General features: G+C 37.4%; 1 protein-coding gene and 1 long non-coding RNA gene across 3 annotated transcripts; one reads left to right on the top strand and one right to left on the bottom strand.

Annotated features, from left to right (window-relative positions):
• Positions 1 to 60: 60 nt before the first annotated feature.
• Positions 61 to 10,697, top strand: prlrb (prolactin receptor b). 2 transcript variants are annotated; one of them, XM_035956274.2, is made up of 9 exons: positions 61 to 172; positions 836 to 959; positions 1,705 to 1,837; positions 3,319 to 3,488; positions 6,353 to 6,519; positions 7,590 to 7,731; positions 7,843 to 7,939; positions 8,710 to 8,779; positions 8,865 to 10,697. In XM_035956274.2, the coding sequence occupies exons 2-9, from the start codon at positions 905 to 907 to the stop codon at positions 9,606 to 9,608; spliced, it is 1,578 nt and encodes a 525-aa protein (XP_035812167.2). In that variant the 5' UTR covers positions 61 to 172; positions 836 to 904; the 3' UTR covers positions 9,609 to 10,697. The 2 variants fall into 2 exon arrangements, with proteins under 2 accessions (XP_035812167.2, XP_054867410.1); XM_055011435.1 differs by lacking the exon at positions 61 to 172 and having other exon boundaries at positions 190 to 959.
• LOC118471468 (uncharacterized) lies at positions 3,601 to 8,120 on the bottom strand. The gene is made up of 4 exons (XR_004848785.2): positions 7,831 to 8,120; positions 7,558 to 7,687; positions 6,258 to 6,483; positions 3,601 to 5,602 (listed from the first exon to the last, which is right to left on the bottom strand). It is a non-coding gene; the product is annotated as an uncharacterized LOC118471468 (long non-coding RNA).
• Positions 10,698 to 10,710: the final 13 nt, after the last annotated feature.

The following is a 10,710-nucleotide window of genomic DNA, read 5'->3' as shown; positions in this document are numbered from 1 at the left end:
CGCCATCAAGCCCCTCCCCGTCTGATGACTCAGTGACACCTCTCTTCCTCATTTGCTGATCACACCTGTAGCTGAGCAGCAGTCAGGTGTGAGGAAGAGTCATGACTGCAGAAAGCTGCTTTCTCCTCTCTTCAGTGTAGCTCACTGGAACAGCTGAGAGGCTCCTGAATAGGTGAGTGAAGTTCACAACTCCTGTTTAAACTTTAATTCTGTCACATACTGATGTTTTTTTTTTAATGTCCTTGTAGTTGTTGGCATTTAAACCATTTAAAACAAGTTACATATTACAAGATTTGTGGGTGCTTTTTGCACATTTGAGTATTTCCATGTCATAAACACCTAGTTGTGCAATATAATGCAATAATACTTTAATTTAGCGTAAAGCATGGAATGTTTCTAATATAAAGTGTGTATAAAGGTGTGTTGCAAGCATTTTTCACTGATCTAAATATCGGTGTTTCAGAAGTCTGTGTAAACTTTATTAGAGTCAGAAGATGAACTCTGAGAAGAACATAAAGTGCATTTGGGTGAATGAAGTTTTTATTCTGAGCAATGAACTTTTACAAACTTTCTTTCTTTTACAGCCATCTGGTTTGTTCTAGTGAATCCATTTTGACTTTAAAAGCAGAAACCTGTATAACTCCTGTGTTTATTAACTGAAAACCCTCATATATCATTTGTCTGATTCCTTCTCTGATTAAAGCCGATGACGATGCCAGTCAGATCATAAAGTTGTTTCACCTGCGTGTGATGACAGTAGGTTACCTGTATGTCAGCTGAAACATGTACAAATATCGCTCGCTGTTTTCCCTCCATATCTGCTTGCTTTTGGTAGAAACAAGACATGCAGCCAGCAAGACACGAGTTTACATCACCTCATTAACTACGTGCTGCTGGTGTCGGGATGAAGGCAGGCCTCGGGCTGGTGGTGCTGCTGGTGCTGTCTGTGGAGTCCAGCAGTAAGTTACGATGCTTTAATTGATCAATATTTGGTTATAACATGCTTCTAATCAAGCAAAAATTCACTTACCTTAAGTAGGAGCGGTGCTGGTCTAAACATGCAGACAGCTTTGGTTTTGTTTGACCAGATTAGAGAGATTTTTCTGTGCTAATAGTGTTGAAAAATGAACACCTTGTTCCAGAAGCAGTCTCTGATATGGGTGCTTCTCTATAATAGAATATAGTGGAAAAAGCTTATTATTTTTCATCAGACATTGCTCAGAGTGAAAATGACATACATTCCAGATTCATTGCACAAATTGAAATATTTGAGGCCTTTATTTGTTTTGATTGCAATGATTATGATTTACAGTTCATGAGCATCCCCCCCGGCGTGACAATGTGCAACTACATGAATTTAAATGTTTCTGCTTGAATCCTGCTTCTTGCCAGGTTATAAAGAAGAGACAAAATAGAGATTCCAGCTTGAGATCAGATATCTTAGTGCAACGGAACTCCAGCTAACATCAGGGCATCACTTTATAAAGTTTTTCTCAGTGAAGCATCAGAATCAGATTTAACAAACTGAATATTTTCACACTGATTGCTAGAAACAGAAGCTATTGTTAAAATCCTCAAGAGTCCCATAGCTCCATACGACCAAAACACTCTGCATGATTTGATACGACTAAATTAAACTTTTTATAGCTCTGGTGCGACACTGGGAGTTGGATACTACTGTTTGTTTGCCTCCTGTGTTGCCAGGTTTCTCTCCTCCTGGGAAACCAGTCCTGCTCGGCTGCAGGTCCCCAGAAAAGGAGACGTTTACCTGCTGGTGGAAGCCGGGTTTGGATGGAGGCCTGCCGACGGTGCACCGCCTCTACTACGAGAGAGAAGAGTCAGTCCAGTCGCCATGTTCTCTTTTTATTTAATATTAACTTCAAGACTGATGAAAGGAAAAAGAGGGGAGAGATGTACAACAAAAGGCCCTCAGCTGGATTCAAACTGGGGTTTTAATGGCTGTATTTATTTTAACCATTAGACCAGCAGATGGTCCATAAAGCTCCAGATAATTTTATCATCCACGCTGACAGCTAGTGAGAGTGAAGCTGTTGTGTTCAGTTGTGCTGTTCCCTAGACAAAGCAAGTGGAAAACTACCAGGTCTCTTGTTCACACTCTCGTGCTCAGTCAGCTGAACATAATTTCTTCTGTTGCTGTGCAAGGAAACGTGCAGACTTCAAACTCCCGTGACACCTGTGTGACCCTCAGTTTCTGCAGCCAGAGGGCAAAATGTAAAAAATAATAGCAGCTTAAGACGGCTCAAGGACGAATGTCCACAAAATAGAGTCAGTTTGTGATGCATTTTCATTTTATTTTGTCTTAAGACCCATTACCTGCAAATATTTTCTAGTTAGCTCCAACTGTAAACTAAACTGAAAATGTGAGCATTAGTAGCATTATGTCTACTACGTTTGAGCCTGTTAGAGCTGCAGCTGCATGTCAGTAAACTCATGCTAACATTAGGGATAGGCTGATTATCGTTGCCGTATTTTTCAGAGTATCGGTATCTTTAAATTATTGGCCCATTATTGATAAATTAAATGCGCTACTTCAGGTCTGGTGCAGCCTCCTCTCTCTGTCTGTCATCACTCACTGGTCTCAGAAATATCTCTTAGACAGCAAAAACTGAACAAGAAACGCAAGTCGTTGCCACAAAGGTTATGCTAACAGCTAGTGGCTAACTACCCTGAAACAGTAATTAATAATGCCTTAGGATATGGACCTTAGTGGGAAATAAAAGTGATGGAGCAGTGAAATATTAAGAATATAGAGAAGAACAGCAGACGTAATCTTAGCTGATTTCACATAAATTCTTATTTTACATATTCAGTTATAGTCACCCTTATTAATGAAGAAACCTAGTTATGAATGATAGGTTCTCTGCTATCACATGCTGTTAAAACATTAAATTTAATGTATATCGGTTACAAATATCAGCCTTTCTTGAATTCCAAAAATCTGCATCGGTATCGGCCCTAAAAAATTCCATATTGGCTGATCCCTGGTGAACTTTCAGCTGTGTGTCCCTCTTGTTTTTAGAAATACAAAGAATTTCATTTCAAGTTATCTCTAGTTCATAAAGCTTGAGAAAATTCAACTATTTATTTCTTAAAAGATGATATTTGCGATCATGTTTCAGTGAAGCTACATCATCTGACTCATATGAGATTATCAGTCAGTTGAAGTACTTGTATATTGCTAACGTGTTTACTGCACACAGCACCGTTTTATTTTGTTAATATGTAAGTAAACAGAACGACCTGAGCAGCATTCGCCCTTATCGCTGTCAGTAAAGCTTTTATTTTGTCTACCCGCAGCTTGGAGGGAACGCATGAGTGTCCGGACTACCGCTTTGCAGGAAGCAACTCCTGTTTCTTCGACAAAAACCACACATCCATCTGGGTCGACTACCACATGATGGTGCAAGCTTCCAGCGCCCTCGGAAATGTCTCCTCAGATCCCCTCAAGTTCGACGTGATGGAAATCGGTAAATTCCAAAGGAAAACAACCCAACAGAGTTCCATATGTTTTAAAATGAAGACAAATAACACAACAGAAATACAGAAAAACAAAGATAGTAACTGAAGATGAGGCACCAATGTCTGAAAAGTTTTTTCAAGCATTTTAATTTTATCATTTTGGGCTATTATGCTTCCATAATGTAACCTATTTCAGACTAGTGCAACCAAATGACAAAAACCCCATTTAGATGTTTATTTTACTACATTTTATTTTTATTTGCATCTGTAGATTTCAGTTCCAATATATATCTATAAAGGATGATTTTTTTCTCCTCTTTTAAACCAGATATCTCCACCTGCACTAACCTTTTCAGTTTTATTCCTGTTTTTTCTTATAAAAGTTGAGGTTTGTTCATATAGCATTCATAGCCCAATGCCTATAAATGTGGCAAACTATATATTTATCCTGGCTTTTGACAATATTTTTCATAGTGATAAAAACAGACATCCAAAGTCTCCATTTGTCAACAAAATGAAACACAAATTCTGAATTCGGCTTTATATCACATTTAAATTTCTGTTATGAAAATGCATTAAAATTGGCATATTTAGGCAAATAATACCTCATTTGCATATTTAAATCTTGTATTTCAGAAAATTTGTGATACAAAAAGTATCTGTCTTAATTTCAATCACTGAATGATGTTTCATGATGTTATTTATTAGTAAAAATTTTAATGTTTTCACCTGTAGTGTCTCATGTGAAGGGGAATTTCAGTCATTCTATATCCACTAAGCTGATTTTTTTTTCTTTGCTCCTCGCTGTGCTGCTGACTGTACATCTATAAAAACTGCTGACCTCCCTTTGACTTCATGGATTGTTGTTTTATGGCACTGACCACTGTGGATATAATGGGGATGTTTTGGCAATGATTAACTGGGACTCCAAATAGCTCATTCAGGCAGAAAGAATGAAAAACTCTAGAAAAATCTTTGATCGTGTTTGTACCATGATGAAAAGTGTACATTTAGGTGGTTTATTTTACTACACTTGCTCTATTTACATAAATTTATGTAAATTTGAATTACATTACATTTTTCATCCATGAAGTCAAAAGTGGAGCATATTTGAGCCACTGACCTACCTACCATGATGATCACATCCATCTAAATTAAAGTAGAGAGTCAATGTAGCTGACATTTTTCTGTACATATTGAGGTAATGATTGTGGCAGTTTTACTGGCCCAGCTGCCTCCTTGAGCTCGGTAACGAATGGAAAAGTACTGAGGCACAGACAGAATGAGGTGGAACTGGTTTGTGTCTTGTATAAAACTTGTGTACAGTGTTAGATCAAATTTCATATCTTGTGTTCATTGGTTATGCAGACAGTTGCATATCTGAGTCTTGTCACGTTAGCAAACAGTGACTCCACTGCAGTAGTTTTGGCACCAGGGAATCGAATCTATCACTAAACTACCAGATCAGATGTTTAAAATAGTGAAGGGTTTCTGCATATGGACCGAAACTCTCATCATGTTAATAAATCATGATTAAAGAGGTGGAAGTGCTGGTCCGTTGGCCGGTTGATTCTCTAAAGCCAAAATACCTCAACAACTATAGGATGGGATGAAACAGGCATTTATGATCCCCAGAGATGAACCCTAATGGATGTCAGGATCCTCCAAGATGAAACAGAAACGACAGATACAGCCTCAATCAAGCTTTTGATTTAGCTTTTGTTTCTGCTAATAAGAATATGAATAATCAGGAAAAGCACCACAGAGAGCTAGGTTTGACCTTTTGTTTTGTTTTATGGCGGTTGGTGTTGGGGGAGTTTTTCCCCTGATCTCAGATAAAGAGTTCACATTATGCTTTTTTGGGTATATCCCTTTTGTTTCCCTTATCTGCCTAAAACACCTCATTTGACATTCAGGCTTTTCTTCTGTAATTTATCTACATCACTGTGTAACGCATTTGCATATCTAGCTCCCTGGCAGTCCAACATTATTACCTCGCTAGAGCCACTTCACCTAGAGCTACATCCAAAGCAGAAGCAACATTTCCTCACTTTCCTCAGGCCAGCTGACCAATCAGAGCAGACTTGACTTTCCAAGTAGCGGGGTCTTCAAGAGACAGGAGCTGAAACAAAGCATTTCAGACAGATAATGAGAAAAGGTGCTGCTACAGTTTACAATATGAGAATAATAATGTGTTTTTTGAACAATAAGGTATGTAAACATATTGTAGTAGACCCCAGAAATTAAAATAGAAATGTGGAAATTTGCATATTGTGGGCTCTTTAAAGTAAATGATTTATGATATTGTGCAGCCATGTTTAGGTGGGGATGGCAAGTACAACATGCAAGTGAATAAGTGATATTTTTACACATTCGCCCTAATAATGAAGAAAGAAAAATAGAAATTCACTGCAAAAAAAGGCATATTGTTGGTATTTTAGAGGCCCCACCAAAATTGTGTGTTCATGGGAGCTCATGTTTTATGCTGACACTCTGCCTACAGGTCAGTTTTCATTTAACCAGTGAAATATCACAACAAGTATTGGGTAGACTGTGGTGAAATTTGGTACCAACATTTATGTCCTCCTCAGAAAGAACTTATTTGCTGTCTGTATCTCCACTGATGTACTTCTCTGACTTTACACCTTCCTGCCATCATCAGGTCAAAGTTTTAACTTCTCAGATCTGTTGGTTTATGGTGAGACACTTACAAAACTAATGCTATCCCCATCAGTAGTGCTTTTAGTGCTATTTGACAGAGATGGTGAACATCACACCTGTTAAATGTCGCCGTGAGCATGTTGGTCTGCTGACGTTTAGCTCAAATCCCCACAGCAGAGCTTATGAGTCCTGTTGTGTCTGTGCTCCACAGTTCGACCCTACGCTCCTGAAAACGTGACTCTGGTGGTGGAGGAGAAACAGGAGAGCCCATATCTCCACATCAGATGGAAGCGTCCCTCCAACACCGTGACCAGGTCCGGCTGGGTCACCATTAAATACCAGCTGAGGGTCAAACAAGAAAACAGCAACGACTGGAAGGTGAGTGTTAAATTTTAAACAACTGATTTCCTTCAAAACTCACTAAATTGTTGCATATTTGCGCATAAACTGTATGTTTCACAGCCTAGTCAATTATAATTCAGCACTTGGTTTTTAACATTTCTTTTTGCTTCGAAAGCAAAATAATCCTCTCTTGATTACTGCTGCATGTTGTGTGCAAGTGTGTGTGAAAGGTAGAATGTGTGATCTGCATGTAAACCAAATTATCATCACCCTATTTTGGAAATATAAAATTAAATTCCTTTTATTTAGTTGCAGTAGAGGGGAAGTAAATCAGATTATAAATGCTTTATAATTCTCTGCTAATAAGTAAACCATTAAGCCAAACAGTTCTGATATGAAGTAACTTTTTCATTAACTTTTCAGATATTTTCTGGTTTTCTTAGTTAAAATGTTGGTCCCCAATTGTGCGATGTGTCACATTCACCCTCCAATTGCAAATATATATTAAAAAAATACATATATACACTATCTTTGTATCTACATTTTGTAAAAACGCATCAAGAACGCCACAATATTGAGCCAAAAAAGGGCCTGGCTTTTCACAAACTGGAGATTTTAAATGGAATTAGGTACAACATTAAACTTAAAATAATAACTGATTAACATGAAAGGACATGAGGTGGCATTTAAGATTGTATATGTTCCTAAACAGGATTATTCAGACATAGCTGACAGGTTGTCTGACCCAAAAATGAGTTAAAAGCTGAGAAGTTAAGGGTCAGAGATATTTTTTTCTGCAAAAAAGTTTAAAATAGAACAAACTAACTGGTAGCAGGTGATTTGAGATGAATCCTAGAAGAGATAAATCTGGCTCTGGTATGAATTACAGTAGTCCAAATAGAAAGTAAGTAAAGAATCTACAAGTGAGGGCAAAAAAGGGGGTCATCTAAACTCATTTTCACTCCATATTACACACTGTGCATGCAACAGTATGTGCCATAGAAACATTCCTTCTGTCTCATCGGGTAAAAGAAATGCATTTACAGCTTATTTTTGAGCCAAATGTGATCTTACCACAGGTAAAAAGTGGATGTTTTTCTCTCTAGAATTACACTTCGGGTACACAGACAGGTTTCAGCCTGTACAGCATCCATCCTGGGGTTGTGTACGAGGTTCAGGTGCGCTGTACGCTGGACCACAGCTCCTGGAGCGAATGGAGCAACACAACCTTTGTGAAAATCCCAAACTGTAAGTCTCAGAGGCTTTTGGCTTCATTTGTGGCTTTACGACAAGTTGTTAAAATTTAATTTAAAAAAAAAAAAAAAACAAAAAAAAAAAACAACTAACTTTTACATTTAGATCTTCAGAACGAGAGGCCATTCGGGATTTTGGTTTCCATCTTCTCAACAATTCCAGTTGTAGCAGCGCTGTGTATCTTGGTCACAAAGTGGAAATAGTATGTATCAAATATGTGTTTAACGCTTTAATATTCCATCTCAAATCATCACAAACTATGCTATGGCTATTTAAAATAAAATGCTTTCTTAGACTTTTTTATTTTAAATTGCCTGTCGACCAATTCTCAACAGATTTCTTCAATTAAAGAAAAATAACTTTAAAAAAGATTTAATTTAGATTACATTAATTTTATTAGTATTATTAGTATTATTATTATTATTATTATTATTATTATTATTATTATTATTATTATTATTATTAGTTCTCATTGATTCAGAATCTGCAATATTACAAAAATAACTTCTTTTCCCTAATTTTTGTTTATGTATTTCATATAAAATGTATTCTGTATGTTTTGTTTTACACTGCTGTGACATGTAACTACAAATGGGTCAAAAACTTCTGCATTATTAACAAATTTGTTAATTTCTGCTCAAAGATCGGACTTTTCAGGACAGTTTAAATTTTTTTTTTCATATTTATTATATATACTCACCCATAATCAGATCACTATTTAAGCTACTTGTCCAGTATTGCAGATTCTGAATTAGCACTATATTGGAAAGCAAAAGTAAAATTTTCATTTTTTTATCCTAAATGGTTCCTGAGATATTGGCATTTAAACATAGCCTTAAATTTCAGTTTGTGAAAAAGTGGGTTAGAGCTAAGATTTCAGAGATAAAATTGATGATTTGAGATGGACTGACTCGATATAAAGTTTAGATGACGAGGATAATCTGACTCACGGTTCTTCCTGTTGCTCCTCAGTGTGAAACGGTTTCTCCTGCCGCCTGTTCCTGGTCCAAAGATAAGAGGCGTTGATGTTCAGCTTCTCAAGGTAACGCTGCTTCTTCATCGTACTTTCAGTATTTCCCAAAAGCTGCTTTAGCCTTGATGACATTGTTCTGATTTGTCCCTTCCAGAGTGGGAAATCTGAAGACGTCCTCAGCGCCCTGATTGTCAGCCAGAACTTTCCTCCTATGGTGGCCCTGAAGGACGAGATGGAGGAGTATTTAATTGTGTCTGATGGTGGTGAATGGCTTCTGTCGGCTCCCTTAAAGTCTCAAAAGAAGAAGAAAAGCTCCATCATTCCTGCTGGATTCCACTTAGACTCCGAATGTAAGGAGTCGACCCCAAGCCAAGTGCAGGAGAACAAGGATGAAATGCAGAGTTCATCTATCCTGGAGCAGAAACTGCAGTTCTCAGGTATTAACTTTGCGGCAGCAGACCTGCACAAAGGTGCTCCTGAGAACTTCATGCAACAGCTTCCAAACAGCGGTTATGTGGATATTCAGAGACAGAAGAACATTGTGGAGGTGGATGGGACACAGGTGGACTACAGCAGAGTGAAGGAAGTGAATGGTGACAATATTTTCATCCTGCAGAAGGAAAACGTCCTGCTTATTTCGGACGTTCAGAGACGAGAGGAGAGCATGTCAGAGGACTACAGCAGGGTGAAGGAGGTGAACGGTGACAATGTGGTTCTCCTGCAGAAACAAAATGAGTCAGCTGACTCTTTCTGTAAGGAGAAGGGAAACCATTACACATATTGCACCAATCGGACACCAAGAAATCCTCACATGACTGGACCCAGTCCAATGGGAATCTGCACAGATCTAAGCAGCGATGGATATGTGGACACTATACCTGCACCACCTTTAATTTAACTTTTGTTCTTTATATAGTTAAATGATCGTGATTATCTTATCAGAAGAATTGCCCTTACATTTGGTGGGCATCAGAGGATGTACCATCTGAGATCTAGAGTGGAATGTTTTCACAAAAATTTGTATTGCTCTGAAAAGTCCACCTAGGATGAAGTCAAATTACTCCAGGGTCTATGACATAAATAGTAATGGTTTGGTAACTTTCCCTGCTCGTGCCATTGTCAGTTTAGGGATGGGATTTGATGACATTAACATAAAATCAGAAGTGTCGCCAGAATTTTATCCTCAAAGAGTTGTTGGCAGCGATCAGATTACATTAATTACTTTGCAGTCGTCTATTTTGCCTGAGGCAAATTCCGGTCTGTCTGGTTCATTCGGGATGCACAAAAGAACTACATGTATTTTTTATTGAATTTAATTTTAATAGCATTTTAAATATGTTATTAGAATTTCTAATTATTCTGATGTAACAGACGACACACAATCACGTTGATGGTCTTCAACACGAATAGTTCATTTCTTTAGACTTTTGCTGTAACTTGTTTGACAAATTTATTTCCAGAATGGTTCAGGGGTTGTATTCATTTTGGAAATATTATTCTCCAATCATAAGATTTTCCTATTTTTTAAAATGGATTTATCTGAAATTCTAGGCTTTTAAAATCTAGTTCTGTAACACAATGCAATGAGTTTGCCAATAAAAGAAGCCCCATACTTTTACTTTGAGACAGGAAGTCTTTTAGGAAAGAAGCATTTCACATGTAAAGTTATTTTTTATCCCTTTCAACAACGGATTTAAAATATAGATATATTTTACATCCAATCAAGGAGCATAGTAATAAGATAATTCAAATGTGTTAACACAAATGACAGTGTAATAAATTTTGTGCAGCTTTTGTTTTCCTACTTTGGAATGTTTGGTTTAAACCCAGGTTTATTTTTGCTCCCTCAGATTAAAAACAATGCCACTTGTGAAGACCTTCAAGAGAAGGCTTGCATTGTTTTGTATGAACTAAAGCTTTAGGTTTTCTTGTGAAGGACGTTTCTTCTCTTCTCTAACCGAAATAAACAAAACATTTGACAAATTGACTTTATTCAGATC

The sequence above is a fragment of the Amphiprion ocellaris genome, chromosome 6 (assembly GCF_022539595.1).
Source record: "Amphiprion ocellaris isolate individual 3 ecotype Okinawa chromosome 6, ASM2253959v1, whole genome shotgun sequence".
Taxonomy (NCBI): Eukaryota; Metazoa; Chordata; class Actinopteri; family Pomacentridae; genus Amphiprion; species Amphiprion ocellaris.
This window is presented reverse-complemented; position numbering and strand designations above follow the sequence as displayed.

Coding starts and splice junctions, on each gene's coding strand:
- prlrb (XM_035956274.2), top strand. CDS start 905: ATGAAGGCAGGCCTCGGGCTGGTGGTGCTGCTGGTGCTGTCTGTGGAG. Junction 960..1,704: donor GCTGTCTGTGGAGTCCAGCA/GTAAGTTACGAT, acceptor CTGTGTTGCCAG/GTTTCTCTCCTCCTGGGAAA. Junction 6,520..7,589: donor AAAACAGCAACGACTGGAAG/GTGAGTGTTAAA, acceptor TTTTCTCTCTAG/AATTACACTTCGGGTACACA.